The following is a 22,869-nucleotide window of genomic DNA, read 5'->3' on the forward strand; positions in this document are numbered from 1 at the left end:
TTATTTATAATCATGGAGTTCACACTCTAACAGTTTCTGCTTTCATTTATACATGAGTAAAGAAAGCGTTTATTTTTAGTCAATATTATTTTGGTGTTTTCTGTCACTAAAATTAAGTCAAACTTAATCTTAAGAGGAACTCATTATAAATTATTTTCTACACATAGTTGTGTTCTTGGAATGTTGATATTAACTTGCCTTAAAGGGTAGAGTTAGATCTTACAAATGACCAAATTATATCTGAAATAAATGCTTATGTCAAGGACTCTACCGTTTATGTGAGTGGTCATATAGATTCAAGATTTCATCTAAAAAATCATAAAGACCTTCTTACAACTTGAATAGGTACATCAGAACATTTTCCATGGAAAAACAAAGAACTTCAGTATGAAAAAAATATTTGTTCAGTCTTACTTCTTATATTTCTACAGCGCTAAGGAAAAAAGGCTGAAAATTCAGGAGCCTTCCCTTTATGTTACTGGAAAATTTTGCAGTTTTATTATGTACTGAGAAATTTCTATTAACTCTTCATGCGGAGTTTACATTGTGAGAGTTTCTTGCATATACAATAAGGAGTAGATTTTTGTAGATTCAGATGCAAGATCTTAAATACATAGGACTGATCCTAACAGTGGTTTTACAATGAATACCGCTTGACCAATAAATCACTCCCAGGCTATTCTATTGTTTGTTATGATACTATCAATACCATAATTTACTGATATTCTGGGTATAACCAAGATGGAATATGGTGTCATTCAGGAAAAAAATAGTATTGAATGAGGTAAAATAATATTCTTAGAGTTCCGTGGCCACAGGGACTTTCTGAGTCTTTCTCTTTAGGTTCCAGCATGCTAAAATTTTGCTCTGGCTCATTCTCTCTAATCAGATGCAGTAATAAAGCAACCTGTTCAGTGACTTAAAGCAAAGAGTTTAATTCTTTGTCACTCTACATGTCTATCACGTCGTTTTCACTTGGAACCAAGGATAACAGTGTAACCTTTATCTGGGACACTTATGTTCTCTTGGCAGAGGAAAAGAGATAAATGGCAAACCACAAGCTGGTATTAAAACTTTACACGGAAGTGACACATTTCACTTTCACACACATTTTATTTACCAAAGCAAAGTACATGGACAGTCCTGAATTCAGTGACATAGGGAAATATAATTCTCCCCAAAAATCAGTATTGTAAATATGGAAGAACGTATTAAAGAATCTAGCCTGTGATTTAATCATTCTGTTTAACAAGGGGAAGTTTCTAGTCATATCTTCTTGACAACATGATAACTAAATCTCTGGGTAAATACACTAATGATATTTGCTAGGATGGGAGTCATTAACTAGGGAAAGTTCTTAATGGGGTGCCCCTGGCTAAAGATGGCTTATAGTAAATAAAAACAGAATCTATGGATTTATGAGGTATGGCTTCTTGGAAAATATCACATGAGCTGGTGGTAAATTGGAGATAATTCATAAACAAAACGTTCACTGATGTTTGGGATAATAATGTATGTACCTCACTTAGACATCTTATCTATTCTTGGCCAAGAGTGCATGTTCAATGCGGGAAGGAAGGACCTGGGAGCTGCTCAGCATGTCCCAGAACTCTCTCTGCTTTATCCGAGTCACTTGATTATTTGTATCCTTGAAATTATTATAGAGCTTGATACTGGGTACAGTGTCTGACTCACTTGAGTTTGATTTCACAATTCAGTTCTTTGTGTTACTCAACAAACCATATGGCCAAGCTTGTGAGAAGGGGAAGCAAATATTTTGAACAATAATGTAATCTACCATGCTTATTATGTTTATTGATATATTTAGATTTATTGTTGGTCTCTTATTCTGTGTTCTTTAAAATTCCTTTTCTTTTTGTTTTTTGTTTTTTTTCCTATTTGATCATTGATGATCTTCTTTATTCCTGTTCATAGTCTTTATTACTTTGGGATTTACATTTTATTTCTGGTTTTTTAGTAATTCCACTTAAATTTTTAGTATGCTTCCTTGACATGACAAAATATAAGTGTAATCAATTTCTTTCTTTATCTTAAACTATTTGAACTCTGGTATCTCCAGTCTAGTTTTTGTTTTTTTACGTCAACATTTTTCAGGGGTTTTGTTTTATAACAACTTGTTTTATAACAACTCTCTCCCTCATATTTAGTCATAGGTAATCCTTATTTAATTTTACTAATTCAAGTTATTTCTCCTGAAACATATTCTTTAATTTTTTAGCAACAAAAAATTCTGAGTAGTTAACTCATTCTTTGTATCACTGAAAAATATTATTAATTAATCCTTAATCTTAAGTGATAACTTTTATAGTTGTAGAATGTTTAGGTTGGCTATTATTATTCCTCAGTTTTTTAAAAGTTATACAGTTGTCTTTGGACTCTTGCTAATATTCTTTCTAATATGATTGTGCTTTCAATTTGATTGTTGTTTCATTGTACATAATCTGTGTCTGTCTGTCTGTCTCTTTCTAGCTTTGAGTGTGATCCTTCAACATCAGTGGTCAGTATGCTCCTCTTTATTCCTGATCATTTTCCTTGCTCTGAAGTCTGCTTTGTCTGAGATGAATATAGCTACTCTGGCTTTTGTTTGTTTAGTGTTAGCATGGTGTATCTTTTTCCATTCCTTGGCTTTTAATCTATCTGTGTGTTTATATTTTAACTGGGTTTCTGGTGGATAATCTTTTTTGTTTTAGTGTATTTAGACCATTGATGTTTAAAGTAATCATTGATATAGTTGGATTAATATCTGTCATACTTGTTACTGTTTTCTATTTAGTTGCCTTTTTTTTTCCTATTCTTTTTCTGTCTTCTCTGCATTAATAAACATTTTTTATGATTCCATTTTATTTTCTCTCTTACATATCAATTATCTTCTTTATAAACTTGTTTTAATCATTGCCCTCAAGTTTGCAATATACATTTACAACTAACCCAAGTCCTCTTTTAAATAATGCCATTTGACATAGCTCTCATTCATTTCACTTATCCATTAGCTGTAATCACAGAATACATTGTGGCTATTATAAGTGTGAATAAATTGTTATCTATTAGATCAGTTAAGAAAATAAGGAAAAGAATATATTTTATCTTACCTTTATTTGTTTCTTCTCTAACAATCCTCCTTTTCTGGTCTGATAATTACAAAATAATTGCCATTTTTGTTTCTTCAAACTGTGTTTTTTGTCTTTTAGTATGCCTCGTATTTTTTTTTTTTTTTAATGAAATCGGGACATGATGTACTGGGAAAAAGGCACTGAAATAAATAGGCTTTTAGTGTAAAGTTTTATGTTTATCTCTCCAGGAGTTGTCATATCTTTCTTCTTTTTTCCTTTGCCTCCTCTTTCACCTCCTCTGCATCCTCCTCTTTTTTTCCTCCCCCTCCCCCTCCATATTCTTCTGCTTTTGTTGCTCTCATTTTGGATTCTTAAATTGCACACTAAGTTCTTTTGTTTTCATTCTTTCTTATTTTTTGATAAATGTATTTAAGAGCATGAAGTTTCTGTTATGCACTGCTTTGATTCACAAATTTGGTTGGTAGTTATTTTATTGTCACTTAATTTAAAATATATTTTTTATATTATTTTATGTGTAAAATAGATTTGTGTTATGTCCTTTAGCTTCCAGGATTTTTTAAACTTTCTTTTGTTATATTTTTATTGTTTGTTTTAAATTTTGTTACACTGCATAATGTTGATTCATTCTAGTTATTATGGCTCGTATGATGGCCTTTATACATAGCTGACTTCTGTGAATATTTCATGTGTTCTCAAGTGTGACCTTTCTTCTCTGCAACATATATGATATCTGTATTTATGTGCAGTATATATGTTGCATATATATGACATATATAGTATATGTTGCATATATATGTATATATTATATATGCATCATATATAATCTCCATAAAAGATATATATGGGTGTATATTGTTTATTTCTCATGGTATTTGCTTTCTAAATCTCTACTTATTCCTTATTTCCTTGCTTATCTGTATCACTTTGCTTGTGTTTCTTTTCATTTGACCAGCAGGTTTTCAGGTGCATGTGAAATATCCAACTAAAATTATAGATCTGTCTATTTTTCTATTTCTGTTAATGTGTTGAAATAGTACAAGGCTATAATGTTGGTTGCATATGTATTTATGATTTGGTATCTTCTTGAATTACTGTTCCTTTTTTTCTAGTAAATAGGCTTTTATATTTTTCATTTTACAATATGTTTTCATTGATATGACAGTGATCATTTATACTATGACATTTCTCCACATGTGCACATTACATCTGCCTTTTGTTTTCTCAGGTGTTTTTAAAAATAGTTTTTATGTTAAATTTAGGATATCAAATTCCCTCTAGTTTTATTTTTTTACAGGATTGGACTTAGAGAAGGTAGAAAGGACCCCATGCAATTTTTTCAACCTAACAAGTATTAGAAGAGAATAATTCAGTAATTCTCTTTTCATTTATATGATCCATTTTACAACCTATCATGCATTTTTTTCCCAAAATTTCAGTGACACTAAATGCATTAGCCAGAGTTCTCCAGAGAAACAGAACTAATAGGATATATCTATAAATCTACATCTACATCTATATCTATATCTTTCATATGAGAGAGAATATGAGAATTATATATATAAGTTACTGGTTTGTTTATTATAATGCATTGTAAAGAGATTTGTTATGAAGTATTGGCTCATGAAATTATGGAGGCTGACAAGTCCCATGATCTGCAATCTGCCAGCTGGAGACTCAGGAAGGCTGGTGATATAGTTTATTTATTAGGAAGCATTGGAAGAGTAGAGAAACTATCCAGACCAAAAATTGGCTTTCTATCCAGCTGTAGAACCATTTGATATTCTCAATTCTCAAACCTCTGGGACAGGCGTAAAGGTTGCCTTTACCATAAGAGTGGTATACAATTTGGAACCTTTGGGGCTGGTTCAGATTGTTGCATCTATGCTAGGTGATTTGCACATATTTTCTCACGTAATGATAAGTTAATGGGCATGTATTATTAGCCCTGCATGTTTGCTGAGGAAGCTGAAACTTGGGAATATTAAGGACTTGCTCAGGTTTTTAGATCGAAGTTTGCCCCAGCATTTCTTCTTTCCACCATGCCTCCCCCTGTGCATTTGTGAGCACTTTAAGAATTAGTAGAAGGTTTCTGTTTCACCTAATGAAAACATAATGTAAACATGTGATAATTAATACTGACAGTTATTTGGTAAACAGGGTCATCTTTTTTACTGAAGTCACTTTTATTTCAGTTATTCCTTGCCTTTTCTCCTGCAGACTCACTGTTGTATGCATTCATATATCTAAACTCCTAAAGCAAGCAATCTATACTTGTCACAAACTATTTCTTTGCCACTCCTTTCTTATTCCTCAAATTTCATTTCCAGCTCCAATGATTTCCTCAAATAGTGACCTTTTCTTCATCCTTGCCCTGCTTGACTTTTCTGTAACATTAACTTATTGATCATCCACTCCTATTTTTAGCTGCCTTTATTTGCATGACCCTGAATAGCTCCTATAATTGTCAAATGTGTTTTTGATCACTGACCATCCATGCATTCCCTCCACATTGTTTGGTGTGACTTCACTGACCCCACTCTCTCCAGTCATCTCCTCATTTTAAGTAGGACTCCCAAAGCTTAATCTTAAACCAGAAACTCTTCTCTCTTTTCTGTGTGCTTCAGTTACATTGTCACTTAAGTGGTATTCATTGAGTCACTGCTGTGTAGAAACTCTATTGCTGTCGTAATAAATTACTACGGGTTTAGGTGCTTAAAGTAACACACATTATTATCTAAGAGTTCTGTAGGTCAGAAGTCTAGGCACAAAGTAGTTAAGCTGGTTCTTTGTTCTTGGCTTCATGAAATCACTGTGTCAACAGGACTGCATTTTTTTCCTGGAAGCTCTGTGTTGAACCTTTTTCCAAGCTGACTTAACATATCGTCAGAATTCACTTCCAAGCAGTTGTAGCACTGAGGTTCCCATTTCCCTGCTAGTTGTTAACCAGGGATCATTTTCAGCTTTTAGAGACATCTTCCATTCCTTGGAACATGGCCTCCATTCTCTATATGCAAAGTCAGCGACAGTGGGTTGAGTCATTCTCATGCTTCAAATCTCTCTGACTTTACCTTTGCCTCATCTCTCCTTTGCCTCTCTCTTAAGTTGCATCTTTCTGTGACTGACTCTTCTGACTCATGTGATAAAACTGGGCCCACCTGAGTAATCCAGAATATTTTTCTTAAACTGAATCGATAGTAATTTTAATTCCATCTGCAAAATCTCTTCACCACAGTACCTAGATTACTATTTCATTAAATACCCAGGCATCAGGAATCTTTGGATAGAGGGCATCTTTAGAAATCTGACCAAAGCAGCTACATACATCTTTAGCTCAACACTCAAATATTTTTAGTTTTTAATAGAATATTTCCATTTGAGTATTCTCTCAAAAGTCCATATTTCCAAGGCAAACTAATTATCTTTCATGTAAAATTGGCTCGCTCTTTTTTTTTTTTTTAACTGGTTTCCCATTCTGCCAACACGACCATTCTGAGATACAGTCTCTCAGACTCTGGAAGTAGAATTAATTTTTTCTTTTTCATTTTTTTCCTTTTTTCTGGCATCTCAATCTCATGAACCAGAACTAGCTAATTTTTCTCTATGATAGCTCTCAGCTTAGCCCCATCTTTATGCATGATATCATTCTTTCTCATGTTATCATTGATTGCCTAAATGAATTTAGTGCAAATGCTGTCATCAAAGCTCAATCTATTATAATATGCTGGCAAATAAAAACGTCCTTAAATAGTTACTGTTTAAAACTTGAGAACATTAGTACAAAGTTGATCTTACAGTCATAATGCTTAACCACGTTTTTAATTTGCCTGAACACATACATCCTTGTACTTATTTCCTTTTGAAAATCTGACCCAGTGTCTTTTAAGTTACCGATGAGATTTATTTGCCTTCTAAAATTGTCTTTTTCCATTTTTCTACTAAATAAGTAAATAAATGTTCCTTCTGAAAGATGACCGTAAAGTCCCTAAAGATAGTAGAGTCTTAGTCTTCCCTTGAATTGGACTAAACATTGATTAATTCAATGTAAACTCTACATATTTAATTATTTCTATGAAACAAGTACTGATTTAGGACTAGGTATAGGATAGTGAATGTCCCAGTTCTTGTGGAGATTATAGTCAATCAAAGGAGACAAATGGTAAAACGACTTTCAAATATTAACAAACAAACCAAACCAAAACAAAAACACACACGTGACTTTTTAGGCTGTAAGAACAGAGACTGGATTTTATTCTTTGTGTGATAAGAAGTAACAAGGGGGGGGTGTTACTTAAAAAAAAAAAGAATATAAGAATGAGTAAATATATGAGGAAGTGTCTAGGTATAAAAATATTTCCAAAGATGGGCTATGTATTCCCAGAAAACATGCTTCTGATTTGTTACAACAGTTAGAGTATTGACATACAGAGGTGAAAAAGCAAGGGAAAACATTGCTTTAGGCAAGATGTTAGTAGTTTGGTGGTATCACCTCAGAATCCCGGTCTAATCCTCTGCTCACCCAAAGTGATTGCAAACTGAAGGTTTGACTGAGGTCAATGACACTAACTTGTGATCAATTATAATTAGAATTCTAACTTATTAATTCATCATGATAAATGTGTTTCACTTGAGCACCAAGGAATACCAAAGGCCACTTCCATGTAGGGGGGAAATCAAACCAAGATTTAAATTGTGCAAGCTAATGCAGTGAGCAAATTATAGGTATAAATGGAATTAAATGTATTCAGGGAGCAGTTTGATATTTTTAAATGGCTGAAGGTGCTGTGCTATTCATTTTTCTATTTATACAGTCACAATTGTATCTTCTACATTGATCCCTGGAATATTCACAATTGAAGCCCTGAACTACTATATTAGAAGTCTTACTATTCTGAAACTGCCATGCTGTGAGGAAGCCAAGCCACAAAAATACTACATGCACATCTTCTGAACAGCAATCCTAGTGTTCCTGTTAGCCCAGGCTAATGCCAGATATGGAAATGAATGAGCTGCAAATGGTTCTAGGCCCACTCATCAAGTTTCTCACAGTTTTAGAGTCTCTCTGGTTGAGATCTCATCTACCATAGAGCAAAAAAAATATACTTCTACTATGCCCTATTTGAGTTCCTGAGCCACAGGATCTGTGAATATAATGGGTTGTTTCAAGCCATTATGTTTTCAATAATTTGGTATATAATGAAAGTTAGGGAAAAAGGTGTAATAAGGATTGTTTCAATTTTTTTTTTCATGAATCATAATGACTGTATTATGGCAATAGGAGATGCATTTTCATACTGACTTGTGTTTATAAAGACATCTACCAAATAAAGAGAATAGAGTAAAATGCTTGTATAATTCATTAGAAATCTCTTTATCAAAAATATTTTATTATAACTGCTTTTGCCTTGAATAGCTTGCATAATTATCTCATGTTTCTTTTATTTTCAGAATACCTAGTACAGGGCATGGCACATGGTGGAAGCTCAGTACATATTTGAGTATTCTTTTTTTAAATTGGCTTTTCCATTCATGTGGTGGATGCCACAAAATAGAGCCAGAACTTGAAAGGTAAAGCTTACAGAAAATTGGTTTCTACATTTGGAAATTATTGAGAAACCTCTTTAATGGAATAGATAATTAATTTTTTCAGGTATTAACTAAGGTATCATCTACATCTCTCCCCATTACAAAAGTGTCACTGAGCTATAATTACACTGATTTTCCATCTTTGTTTGAAAATGAAGAGAAAAGCCTTATACTATCTGAAAGGAAATCAACTGTGAGCATACTAATCTAATTTGCAATCAGAATAAAGAGAAAACATTTCTGAGTGCTTAATATTAGGACAAAAGCAAATTATACTTTTAAGTTCAATTGAATTTATATGCAAGGTTAATATGCAGTAAGGAGAAAGATGGTTCAGTCCCTTTGAATATTGTATGTGATTTTCCTTTGACAGTATTCTTTAAACTATATCATGCTCATTCTTTAAGGTATATTAGCTGTACTGTAAGTATTGTAGACAGGCTTATTCTAAGGCAACAGCAACCTTAATTAAGAAACTCTTGATCAGACTCCTAGTTAATATTTGCATCATCTTGAAACTATTCTAAGTAGTTCTCTTTTTCTTTTTCATGAATAACTGTGACTGTTACAGAAGAAGCAAGTGAGTAGGTTAAAATGGGGAAGATGTTGCTTTTATTGTGTCTATGGATAAGTTAAAAATGTGATATTCAATTAATTGGTCAAACACATTATTCTTGGTCATTCAGCTTCCAAGTTGATACCTGCAATTAGTGACACTTTACCTATGTCTAATAAGGTTAGTCAGGGTTGTAAATCAAGTAAAAGTGAAGTTGGGCAGAAAACCTCCTTATCCCCTCTTGTTTACTATAAGATAAATAGTAGAGATCAGTCAACTAGCTATTGCACACCTGGCATCATACCCCAGGAGAGTCAACTTTTGATTGTTGTAGTGACAACATGATGAATTTCAGTATGAAATGTCAGTCACACCTCATTACTTTATCTCATCCTTTTGCCCAGCTTTTTGAAGGCAGTCTTTCCTCTAGATGCATTTGCTGTTTTGACAGCTTACATTCATGCCGACGTTTGAGGACTACTCTTTCCTCTCCGCTTAGAAATAGCACTTATGCCATAAAGCATGTGGTGAATTACTTTTTTGGATTGCTACTACTATCTCATTTAAGTGTTTTTATCAGATCTTGATAGTTTTCAAAGAACTTTGGAAACTTGCTCTCTCTCACACACATACACACGAACATTCCTTCACATTTCACTTAAACAATACTCTGAGAGAAAAGTAAACTGTTTCCCTGTTTAAAGTTTTGGTAAAATGTGCTTAAATTAATTCTGCAGTGCTGGTGAAAAGGAAAAATAAAAACACAGAAACAAGGGCTTTGATTTAGCATATTCTTTTAGTGTTGAAGAATAATTTGCAATTAAGCATCTTAAAAGAAACTAATTCTGCTAAGCACTATTATCAAGAACGAGTCTCATTAATTGCCAGCAGCACTCTAGATTTAAACCCTTTCTTCTAGAATGAACAAAAGACCGTGAGTATTAAAAAAAAAGGGGGATGCATGCAATCTGTCCTGAAATATCTTTCACTTGTTTACATGGATTTTAAAAGGTAAGGAAATGGCGAGAGAGTTTACTAAAAAGGCTGCAAAATTGCCTCACTCTGCTGGTAATAACTATGTTTATTGCAATAGTAATATAAGTTGCACTTGCTTAAAAAATTAGTCATTCACTTGTGGATCTTATCTGAACTCAATGTGCCATGCTTGAATTCCTGGATTTATGAGAGTTATTGGAATGCATAGTATCTCATAAAACTATCACAACTAAAAATGCGCCCCCCCTTGCTCAAAATTCTATTTTCTTTTCACAACTTGCATAGAATTCCTCTCTGTATTTATTATATTAATCCATAGATCTATAATGAAAATAGAGAAATGGTTTTACTTAAAATATCACCTTTTGGCATATTAAGAAAGTAATATTCAATAAGCCAAGTCCCAACTATTGATACAGAGTTCCTTTTTTTCAGCACCATTCTTTTTTAGGAGATGGCAGTGGACCAAAAAAATAAAATGAAATGAAATGGGAGGGGGAGAGAGAGAGAGAGAGAGAGAGAGAGAAGGAGCAAACAGCAGTTAAGATTAAAAATTTTGCTTGGTGAAAATGATGATGAGACTATGTTGTGTTAACTCAAATATTAGAGTTTTATTATGTTTTCTGGAAATAACCATAGGGTAATATTACTAGATGGCCTCAAATTAAATAATAAGTATCCTTTAAGGGGATAAAGAAAACATTACTTGCATACATAACATTAGGATGGTAGCCCAAATTTTGAGAGACATAAGAAATATAATTGCCCTATATGATTCTAACTTCATAACTTTTGCAGTATAAATCAGTTTAGTTACAAGAAAGATGTCTCAATTGTGTTGAGCTTTTAAAAACAACTTTAAAGTCAAAAATGATATACTTCATGATCTTTTTCTATGTCTAGGAGTATAATAGGTTTGTAGTAAATGTTCTAATATGAATATTATCAGAGGCTCAAAGTATTTTTTAGAAGATCTCATGACTTCGTGCTTGATTAAACAGCATTAGGATTTAACTTCGCTTTCTTTGCTAAGCTCTCCCTGAGTTTTTTTGTACTATAATTTTTAATTAGCCCAAATCATGTTGTAAACAACAGCTCCAGTGCACAATCCCTTCTCTTAACATACTTGTATGTCTTGAATCTGGTGGGAAAGCTTTCAGTGCCAGGTGGGAAACAAAGCTGTGTGTAAGCTTCTCCCACTGGCCCAGCTGCCGCAGGCTCTGTTCAGGTGGCCAGGGAAGAAACACATTCTGTACGGTTAAGGCCTGTTGAAAGCTTCTGAACTGCCTTTCCTCAGTTCATGTTTGAATGCACTCAGGGCTGCTTTACCCAGTGCAGTGCTTAAACAGTTCCATGATGCCATTCATTTATCATCAAGACAAGGATGGGTCTAATGGTTATATGGATATCTATCTTTATGAGGCAGGGAAAAGTTATGTATGTTTACTTAAATGATGAAAGTTGAGCCTCCTTAATTCACAATGATGTATTTCTTTACTAAGGAGTATAAGGCAAACTTGAATGAATATATCCCCAAGCCACACCCTCAAAAATTGGCATAGACAGTATTTTAAAACATACTAACTCTGTTATAATAGTTGTGGGGTATATAAATTGTAGTTGGAAAGTTCAAGATTTGTGAAGTGAGGCTATATTCATTAAGAGTTAATTACACTGAGGGCTTCCCTGGTGGCGCAGTGGTTGAGAGTCCGCCTGCCGATGCAGGGGACACGGGTTCGTGCCCCGGTCCGGGAAGATGCCACATGCCGCGGAGCAGCTGGGCCGGTGAGGCTGAGCCTGCACGTCCGGAGCCTGTGCTCCGCAACGGGAGAGGCCACAAGGGTGAGAGGCCCGCGTACCGCAAAAAAAAAAAAAAAAAAAAAAAAAAAAGTGTTAATTACACTGAGATTGATTTGTTTGGAAAATTAATAAAATCTAATGATAGCTTTGTCCTAAAACTTTGAATATAAAATATATTTTATGCTCTTTATTAAAATGAATTAGGCTAATATAATGTGCACATAAAATTCTCATGGTAAAATTGCTCAGAATTTCCATGGTGTGCTTTCAATTTTACATGTACATAAGGCATTGTTGATTAATGCAAAGCATAAGCTCACTCTAGTCAATTTAGTATTTGGGGCTGTCTCTCCAGCTGATTCAAATGCCTCATAGCTGAGTCAATCAATTATGCATAAAATGACCATTAATAGGATTAAATGTCATCATTGTGTTGCAACTAATTTGGTCATTTCTTAAAAATAGGGCCTAAGTTAACTGTCAGTCATTTAGAATGATGCCTTGCCTGTTATCTGTACTACTCTGTGACAGTGGTTCTGAACCAGGGATGATTTCACTCTCCCTACCCCCAGTGGTTATTTTAAAATGTCGGGAGAAATTTTTGTCACGTGGGATTTGTGGGGAGAGGGGTGCTATTGGCATGTAGTGGCATATAGTGGGTAGAGGCATATAGTGGGTAGAAGCCTGTGATGCACAGGACCCCTCCTGACAACGAAGAATTATCCAGCCCAAAATATCAAGAGTGCCACTATTGAGAAACGGTGGCCCACAGCAAGCATTACTTTGTGGAAGGAAACATGTTACTTACAGGGTGACTTTTCTGAATCTCCATTTCATTATTTGCAGGATGAAGCTAGGAATTACCTCAAAGGGTGTTTGGGCAAATTTTAATAACAATTATAATAATCAATTCTTTGTTTCTTGTTGTTTCTCAAATATTCTAGGCATAGTCTCACATCAGAACATCAAGGGTTAACTTTTCCCTCTATCTGGAATGCACTTCTCACAGATTTTGTTAGGTCTTCCCTCCTCAGCCAATTCATGTTTTGTGCAAACATAACTGTCTTAAAGCGGCCTCCTGTGATTTGCTCATTGACAATTGTGATCTACCCCTCTTGCCTCCTATAGTCCCTGTCCTCTGTCCTCTTTTCTTACTTTTTCTCTATAGAACTCATTACCATCTGGGGAAAACTGTTTTTTTATTTTTATTTTTTTATTAAAAAAAAAAATTTTTTTTGCGGTACGCGGGCCTCTCACTGTTGTGGCCTCTCCCGTTGCGGAGCACAGGCTCCGGACGCGCAGGCTCAGCGGCCATGGCTCACGGGCCCAGCCGCTCCGCGACATGTGGGATCTTCCTGGCCCGGGGCAGGAACCCGTGTCCCCTGCATCGGCAGGCGGACTCTCAACCACTACACCACCAGGGAAGCCCTTTTTTTCTTTTTAAATCCCAGCACTTAGCAACTTAGCACAGAACCTGGAATATACTTTTGCTTATAATTCAATAAATTAAAGTACTGTGGAGTGCCTCCTCTATCTGGCATTGTATAGCACTAGGAAGGAAAAAAAAAACCTCCTTCTTCTTATGGAGCTTACATTTTAGTGGGGAGTCGTAAAATAAACACTCCAGTGTGACTTCCACCTCATCTACCTCTCTCTGCAAGACAGATTCCACAACATGGCATTCATGTTGTAGAATCTGTTGGAATCATTTCAGTAGTGTTCAATTGTTGATTAACTCTTCTTTCTAGAAACCCTCTCTTAGCTTCTATAAAACCAAACTTTTTTGTGGACACTCTTTCTCTTTTCTGGACATTCCCTAGATGTACAAATTTCTGGAATCTGGCACTCATAATTAAATCTTACTACAGCACTTCATCTAATGATATCCAAGGTCAAGTTGGTATTGAAAGTCTACTGTATAATTGTATTCTTCCTAGCACAGACAAATGTAAAAACTATTACCTACCACATGTAGTATTTCATTTTTAAGTTAAAAATACCTTGAGAGTAATGTCCTAAGGAAATAGATGTAAGAATATGACTATTTCACTTATTCATGCTATACATATTTTTTATGTTGAAAAGATTTTCTTTAGAGCTCAGAAAATGATCAGCAGATGAACAGCATCTGAAAGCTTGTTGTGTGTAAGATTCTCTGCTAAGTTATAGATGACCCACAAAAACAGTAACTTTGAGTACTGAATGTATAATTCCTCTCTACTAATACTCTAGTTGAGAAAATTACGTATACATACCTACTCATACCTATCTACCTAAATACACACACACATACATACATAGCACAAGTAAAGGCAAAAGCAATACTATATATTAGCATGGTTTGTAACACTGCATTTGATGTGTGCAATATGAATATGTATGTATCCGCATTCCAGTTAAGCATGCTTTATTAGAAAAAACATAGACGTTAGAATATAGATTTGAATCCCAGTTCACTTCCTGCTAACTGTGTGACTTAGGGCAAGTCTTTTAGCTTCTCTGAGTGTTGATTTTCTCATCTGTAAAATAATAATTCTTACTTTCAAGGGTTCAGAGATGAGAGACAAAGTATGTTTGACATCTAGAAGATTCTGAAAAACTGTGGCTGCTATTTTTAGTATATAACATAAAAATACCTTACCACCCTGAACAGCATAGGAAGTATCAGTTTATAATTGCTTTATTTTTATAATTTGCTTGCTTTTTAATTATCAGTTCATTCCCACACTGAGCTATGCAGAAAAACTGAAAACATTCCTTTAAACATGGCCAAATATGTTATTTACTCTGTTATTTCCATTTGTATTATTGGGGAGCTCTCTCCTTAAAGTCCTTAATGCTTCAATCTAGACTTGTTCTTAACAAGTATCATCCTGTTTTCTTTTGCCGTCACCCTGGGAATCCCTTCCACCTCTCTTCTGGGATTGAGACTTATGTTTTCTTGATCCCATGTTGTCTTGCTTTCTCAGTTTACCTTCTTGTTTTAGTGGAACATATTCACCAGTAGCTTTGTCAAAAGAGGGCAATGGAGACATACTTTTGGAGAACTTGCAGTTCTGAAGATGCTTTAAAAAATTCACACAATTAATGCATAATGAGAATATGAAGTATTGACTTCAAGATTTTCATTCAGAATTTTTAAGACATTGACTATCACTGTTGGTCTTAAGATATCTGATGTGTTCTAGTTCTTATTCCTCTATGTATGATATTTTTTTTTCTCTGAAAACTATTAAGGTCCCCTTTTTATAGCTGAGACTTAAAATTACAGGATAATTTGTATTGGTGGATGGCTTTTATTATTGGTATTTTTTCCTTGGTAATTTTTCTCTCTTTCAAGTTCTCTTTTCTTGGAAATTTTATTAGAATAGTTGATCTTGTGATATTAGTTTATCCTGTGATATTCCTAGTTTTTCTTTCCTATTTTCTTTGTCTGTTTAATCTTTCTTTTCTGGACCATGTCATCAAATGTATCTTCCAAACATTTACTGATATTAAAAAATTAAGTAATTTTATGTTTAAGTACCAAGATCTTATCTTTTTTATGATTCCATTTTTAAACCTTCCCTTCTTATCTCATGTGCACAATATCTTCTCTCATCTCTTTAATAATATCAATTGTAGTTTGTTTTTGTTTTTTCCTTTTTGAGGTTGCTCTTCTTTCTGTATGGCTATTTCCCTTGAGTTCATTTTCTTTTTCAGTTTCTTTTGGTCTCTGTCTTTCATATTGGAGCCTCCATCAAATATTTGGTGACCCTCAGCTCTCTTTATGTTTAAGAGTGAAGTATTAAGGACACCCTCAATGTTAGGTGACTTTGTCAACTGGTTGGCTTCTCTGTTCATTGATAGAGTCTTTCACCATCCAAATACTCTTGGCAGCCATTTTCTTGGAGACAACAAATATCAGCCTCTGAAGATCTTTTCTCTTGGGTCAGTTTCTTCTGAAAGAATCCTTTAATCTCCCTTTCGGGGTTATAAGTCTGGCTGCTAGCATCCTGATAATGACTAGGGTAAGATGGGCTCCCCATTCAACCTGTAGACTGTCACTTAATTCCTGTTTTTAGAATGGAAACTCATCAGCTATGGCTGATGTCTTTTATAACAGATACTAGAGTCTGTGGTTTAGTTTCTTCAAAGAATAAGCTTGCTGCTGCAGAGTAGAAGCAACAGCATGTTGTGTGGATGGGGAGACTAAGTATGTTCAAATGATGATTTGGTGCATTTTGTTGCTTTCCTAAGCCACTGTATTTAAAATATACTACCTGAAACACACTGTTCAGAGAAACGTTAAATAAAAGAAAAAGGAGAAAAAAGCATTTAGCTATATTCCCAAGGTAATGGGGCATGAAAGATTCTGGCTGGAGGCCTGACTGATGGCTGAACTGACGACTTCTCTAATCATTAATGCTACATGGCTATGGCGTCAGGATGCAATGATCTTTGGACCATTGATTAGAATTTCCCCCTTGTTTGGATTGAACTGAAAATAGAGATAATACAATAGCAACTCAATGATCTTATGAAATAAATAAATGATCCTATGCCAATGGGGAAAACGAACAGAACCTCTGAATAGTGAACAAAGTGGGAAAATATGCTCTCAAAATAAGCAATTTCAATGTATATTTCAAGAAAACATTTCTGTCACCAAACCAGATGTATAATAAATCCCTGAGCTGAAGCTTTTTAGAAGACTGAGCTCTTGATTGTATTATAAGCCTTGATTTTCTTTCTATTATGAGGGAAAGAAAAACTGGAGGGCCTCAGGAAATCTGCACTGCCTCTTGACACTGAAGAGAATAGCCAAAGTCGAGTCTCTGAGTCTCTGATCCCAAAGAAGAAAGATACTTTCACTGTAAAGGTCATGCATTTGAAAATTTATTGTCTTCTATTGTACTTAAAATTGTCAACCTAGCTGTTTTTTGGGTTGTTTGTTTGTTTTATTTTGTTTTTTATTGAGGACATGAATTTAACACTTAAACCTTTGCATTCATGTTAATTAATATGTCTCTTAGTAAGCCTTTAAGGTGGACCAAGTACAGTTGTGATATTTTTATTATAGAGGAGGAGACTAAGACAAGTGTAAGTAATTCACTCAAGGTAGAGCTAGAAAAGAACCCTAGACAGGTTTAGTATAGTTGTACAGTATTTTATGTAGTTTGATTTTGGAATAACTTTGAACATTAAAGTGATAGAATTTGCAATGAAAATACAAAATGAGTTCCCCTTCTAATTTCTTCCAGTGTAATCCCAGTACTGACTTCCTCTGTATGCCCAAGAGATGGCAAAACCTTATTGATAGGATATTAGACGAGCTGTATTTAAAAGAAAGAAAGTTTTCTAGTTAGAGGTAAAAACACTGGATCATAAATGACCCTGAGAGAGCATGCTTATGTGATCCCAGCAAAGGTAAATATTTAGGTATAAGAATTATGATTAGATTAGATTATATTTATACCTGACACAATTTATGCCTAATCTAATAATTCAATTAGAATCATATCTGAGAAGAAGCTACTCTAGGAGAACATTCAGACATAACAAAGCTAAAGATTCTTATGGGAGAGAAACTCCAGTGGTATCGTGGCCATATAAACAATCTGGATATCTAGGGAAGATGTGTTTAGGGAAATGGTTTTTAGCTCCTCTAACATTATCACTGGTATTGCCTCATTTTCTTAAAATATTTTCTCTGTATTTGGTTTCAAATACAAATGCAATTAATGCTCATCTCTTTCTGCTTCTTTTTGATTAACTTGTTAAATAAAGCCTAGTTTGATAATCCCTTTAATGTTTGTGACCAGCAATCAAAAAATAATGTGGGATTTTTTTTGTTCATCCTGTTTCAGTTCATTTAGCTCTCCTATCAGCTTTTTAATTTGACATCTCATAAAGAAATGAATGCAATTCTTTATTCAGTTTCATTTACATTGTATATAAATGGAACTTTCCTTAGCTCCCATATTATTTATCCTATTAAGTCAATGATGAGGAAAGAAATTTGTCTGGTAATTTAGTTTAGATACATATTGTTTGGGATTTTTATATGTGATAAGAAATATTTTATATCAAAGCTGTAGCTGTCTATGGTTGGAGGATGCTACAGCTGTCTGCATATCTGCAGAATAGTTCTCCCATCATTTGCCTCATTTTTCTCGCAACAGTGATGTTGCCTGTTGCAGGGGGTCACAAGTTAGATTTCTTAGGAAACAGACTCTGAGGCAGAGATTTGCAGGAAGTTTATTGTCCAGAATAGGGGATTAAAAGAAGCACTATTGAGCAGGGGTTGAGTGTGCCTCACTGCTCAGCTGATAGCACGGAGAGCCCATTTGCTGGGATGTCTCTTCTGAGTTATCTGAAATTAAGGAAAGGAGGAAAGCTTTTATGCCCTACAGTGGCCAGTCATTAAGGTTCTGGCTGCCCCAGGAAGAGAAATTTACCCTGGGTGAAGTGTTCTCTTCGGCTGTGGCTGAACTCAGGTGAGAACTCTCAGCTTCTAATACTCCCAGTAGCTGGGAGAATGAATGTTTCAGTCCTGGGAATGGTGCAAATAATCTGCATGGCTCACCAGAGCATCTGCTACCATCCATTCCTTGTGCTGTGCAGTTCCATGTGCATCATGTAAGTTCTTGGAGAGTTCCTTTAGGATTTTGGTGTGCCACTTTTCCTGGGAAGCACACAAAAGGAAAAGTGATCAGATAAACTGCAGACCGTCTAGCTGCAGCCCAATGCAGTTTGTTCTGAAGCTGCAAATGATAGTCTTTGTCTCCCTCCTCTATCACCCGTTATAGATTCCCCTCACTCTTTCTGCCATCTCTGCTGATCTACATGTCTTAACTAGTGAGATGACACAGAATTTTACATTTATGGGATCTGAGCCACTGATCACTATGATCTGCTTAAGCCATGGCTGCTGCATTTGACTACTTATTGGCAAAGTTGGACAAGCATCATTGCAAGGGATCACTTAGATGCCAAACATATTTTTCTTTGCCCTGCCTCCTCCTGACAGTCAGCATCAATAAACCTTTCTAAATGGTGACTCCTTTCCTTGCCTGGTGGCCGTTTGGCATGAGGATCTTGAGAAAAACATGTTGCAGCCATAGCTTAAAATATAATGGGAAACTCAGTGTCCTTTTGTGGAAGTGTTCACTCTCTGTAAACCTGGACCCCTAAGCAACCCACAGAACTCAGTTTCAGGGATGATAAGCAAAAATAACTCAAGTGGATCCCTAGAAGTGTTGGTAAATGGAGGCATTTGTATTTTTATTTCTTTGTTTCTGGACCCATGTATTCTACCTCAAAAGGGACACAACACCATGTTATAGGTCATTGATTTAGTGTGTGTACCACATTTTAGAACTATGTACTTTATCCTTTTAGGATATCATCTCCAAGGTGGTGTTTCAATTGTACTTTCCATAGAATGTTTCATTGTTCTACTAGGCCAGCAGCTTCTGGTTGATGTGGTATGTGATGGAATCATTGGATTCTATGGTCAGTGTGTGGCTACCACCACACATCTTTTGCTATAGATTGCTCTTATGCAATATTATATGGGATCCTGTGTCAGTGGGTAAAATACTGTGTAAATCCTTGAATAGTGATACCAGCAGAGGTCCTATGAGCATAATAGGCAAACCCTTACTTTGAATACGTGTGTGTTAATTTTAATTAAGGTGAATAACTGCCCTGTCCAGGTTGAAGGGGCCCAATGGAATCAAACTGCCATCAAACTGCTGGTTGGACTCCTCAAAAGATGTTGCCATTTGCAGAGCTGAGCTTAAGTCTCTGTTGTTTGAAAGTTGAACATCTGGTAGCAGCATTAGCTTGAATAAACTTCAGTGGTCCCCAGACTAGTGTAGTAGACTCAGGCAGAGCCTTTGTCCCTGTCACCATACTGTTCTGTTTATCTATCCATTGCTCCATTCATGGACAAATTATAGTCTGTCTGACATCAACTAGCTGACTCCATCAGAGATCTTCACAATTGTTCCCAGGGATTTGTCCATATGCTTCTTCCTTGGACCTTCTTATGCCTGATCTACCAATACTTCTCCTTCTAAGCACTTGACTAAAGGACCAGATCATTATCCACTCCTCTAGGATACATAACAATTCTACCACAGGCTACTTCTCTTTCCACAAAGAGTAGATTATTCGGAGCACCACCCATACTTCTTCCATTGAGAAAATGTATCTGAACCAAATCTCATCCCTGAACTAAATGTTGTCTTTTTCTTCCTCCATCAGCTGCATTAGATATCCCCATATGGTCATAGGCATGAGCTGAAGGAAAGGTAGTGCTTCAAGAGTGGAGGCTCACGGGGATCTGCACCACTTAATCACCCTACTTACTTATGCCTGCACCTCTTGGTGACCCTGTTCATGTCTGATCTGTTGTTTCCCTTGAACTTGTAACTTGATGTGTCTGACAGAATACAGTACTTGACGAGCAATTTGGGCTTCATGGTCACTTGATGTCCCATGGTTAAGTGCTCCATTTTTTTCAAGACCCAGTAGCTCCCAAGAAGCTGTTTTTCAAAAAGTTTGTCATTCTCCACTGTGAGAGACCCTATATCCTGAACCCTATGGGTTTATGTTGTGATTCTTTTATGGGAGTTTGTCATAAACTTAAAACTCTATCCTTTCTAGCTTTATGTTCCACATGTTAGACCTGCTGCAGAGACCTTTCCTGCTCTGGGTCCTGTAAAGCTGGAAGCCTTTCTTATTATTTGTAGTATAGGTTGGAGAAGCATTCCCAAATGAGAAATATGCTGCCTCTAGTATCTGAAGAGACTTAGCAAGTATTGTCCTTTCATAATGGTGGGAGGTTTCTTTTGAATTTGGCATAACATTTTTAATTTGTTATTTAATATTCTAAAGTAAAAAATTGATTTAAAATTCGTGCCGCGGAGCTGCTGGGCCCGTGAGCCATGGCCGCTGGGCCTGCGCGTCCGGAGCCTGTGCTCCGCAACGGGAGAGGCCACAGCAGTGAGAGGCCCGCGTACCGCAAAAAAAAAAAAAAAAAAGTGAATATAAGGGCATTTACTCTTATGCAGAATCATCAAAATGACACAATTAGCATTTTATAACTCATACATGCATATACATTTTATTCTTGCCAGCATAGCAGAAATGCTCCATAAAACTAATTCAACTATTTTTATTTCACTTCTTGATATGCACACATTCTACCAACACTCTATCTTAAAGTTACTGATGAGTAAGGAAGGACTGAAGGAAAAGGAACATAGGTTGCTCTATCTTTCTAAGTCATTTTCAGCATTAGTGGTTGGCTAATACAGGCAAGTAACAAGAGTAAGAAAGGATGTGATAGAATTCCCGGGTCATTTGTGTTTCTTGGAATGTAACTGCCTTCTTCCTGAGTTCAGTTCTTTCTGAGCAAGTTGTGGTTAAATTGGAAAGTGTGGCCCTTCAGGGACTCTGCTTACCTAGTCATAAGTGTAACATGATAGTACTCACTCTGTGAGTCTCACTGAATTCTCCAGCTTCATGGGTCTGCCAGAATTCTGTTGTCACGGGGCATTACAACACTATGCAAATGGAATAGCAAGAGTAGGAGGGCACACAGATTGTGCATATCCAACCTGCTCACATACAGGCTCTTTTGTTACAACAGACTTCACTTGCAAATCTCAAGTTCAATGACAGAATTATTAAGACTTTCAAGATGGTAACAGCAGAGCGCTGAACCAAGGACAGGGCCCTTCTGAGTGATGAGGAAGATCACAGGCCCATGAAGCTTGCCCTGCCCATAGGTCATTTTTGGGAAAATTTGGGGAAGTTATTACACAGCCACTTGCTGCAGTGTTGCGGGGTCCTTCCTTTTCAGGACCTGGCTTCTCTTTAGGCCACTGGTTTCCAGATCTGAGATTTGGCTCAGATCCTGGAACTGAACAATATACTGTGACATTTTATTGAGATGGCTGCTCTTATGTTCCAAATCATCCATTCCTGATTTTTAAAATTTATTTTGTTATTACAGATGATAAATGACCTTTGTTGTCTGCCCATTTATCTTGCCCCTAAGAACTCCATAGCTTTCTGCAGGTTAGGATCCCCTGGCTACCACTCTGATTGTGCTGTTTATTATAATAATTGTGCACACATTCCTTCTAATAGCTAACGATTGACACAGTCTCTTGGGATCCTATAATCCCTATTGCTATCAAGGGACCCAGTTTTATAAGAACATTTCAACCATTTATCCTGTCCTACAAAAGATAGCCACCACTGAGCTTCTCAGTGATGTTGGTGCCCTTCTCATCAGTGTATACCATATCACTGGTAAATTGAGTGTCCTCTGGGTTTTCACATGTAACATAGTCATCTGCTGCCTTCATAGCATATCCCGCTAGCATGCCCGCGTCTCTGAACTTTTTATTCCCCCTTTCACTATCTTTTACAAAAGTTCCAGCACTTCTGTTTCACATAGTATGAGCCGTCACTTTCTGAAGCTTCTAAGAGCCATCCTAGTAGTATGTGATCATTGTTTTCTGGGTCCTAACTAGGGTGTGAAATTCTGTATAATAGAAGAGTACCCCAATATAAACTGTTTTTTTTTTAAATCCAAACAATGTTTTCATCTCTCCTTGATTCTGCACTCTTAGGATTCAGTGTCATGCATCTTCTACAGAGTCCTACTCGTACATACTGGTTAACTTCTGTAGCTTCTTTGAGGCTGGTTTCTTTCTGCTTTAATAGACCCGGCACTTTCCTGGACAGGTTATATTGGGACATACTGGTGACCAGAAGAGCAGGTGGCAACAAATTTTGATGAAGTCTGTATTTTCTTACAAGGAAAACTTGTTTGCATCA

General features: G+C 35.8%; 1 protein-coding gene across 1 annotated transcript in view; it reads right to left on the reverse strand.

Annotated features, from left to right (window-relative positions):
- The window catches only part of LOC102994206 (akirin-1-like), a 124,806-nt gene extending 102,394 nt beyond the window's left edge, over positions 1-22,412 (reverse strand). Inside the window, 2 exon segments of the mRNA XM_055084664.1 lie at positions 18,596-18,694; positions 22,329-22,412. Coding sequence (XP_054940639.1) covers positions 18,596-18,694; positions 22,329-22,412 — 183 coding nt within the window.
- Positions 22,413-22,869: the final 457 nt, after the last annotated feature.

This window comes from Physeter macrocephalus, chromosome 5, assembly GCF_002837175.3.
Source record: "Physeter macrocephalus isolate SW-GA chromosome 5, ASM283717v5, whole genome shotgun sequence".
Classification (NCBI taxonomy): domain Eukaryota; kingdom Metazoa; phylum Chordata; class Mammalia; order Artiodactyla; family Physeteridae; genus Physeter; species Physeter macrocephalus.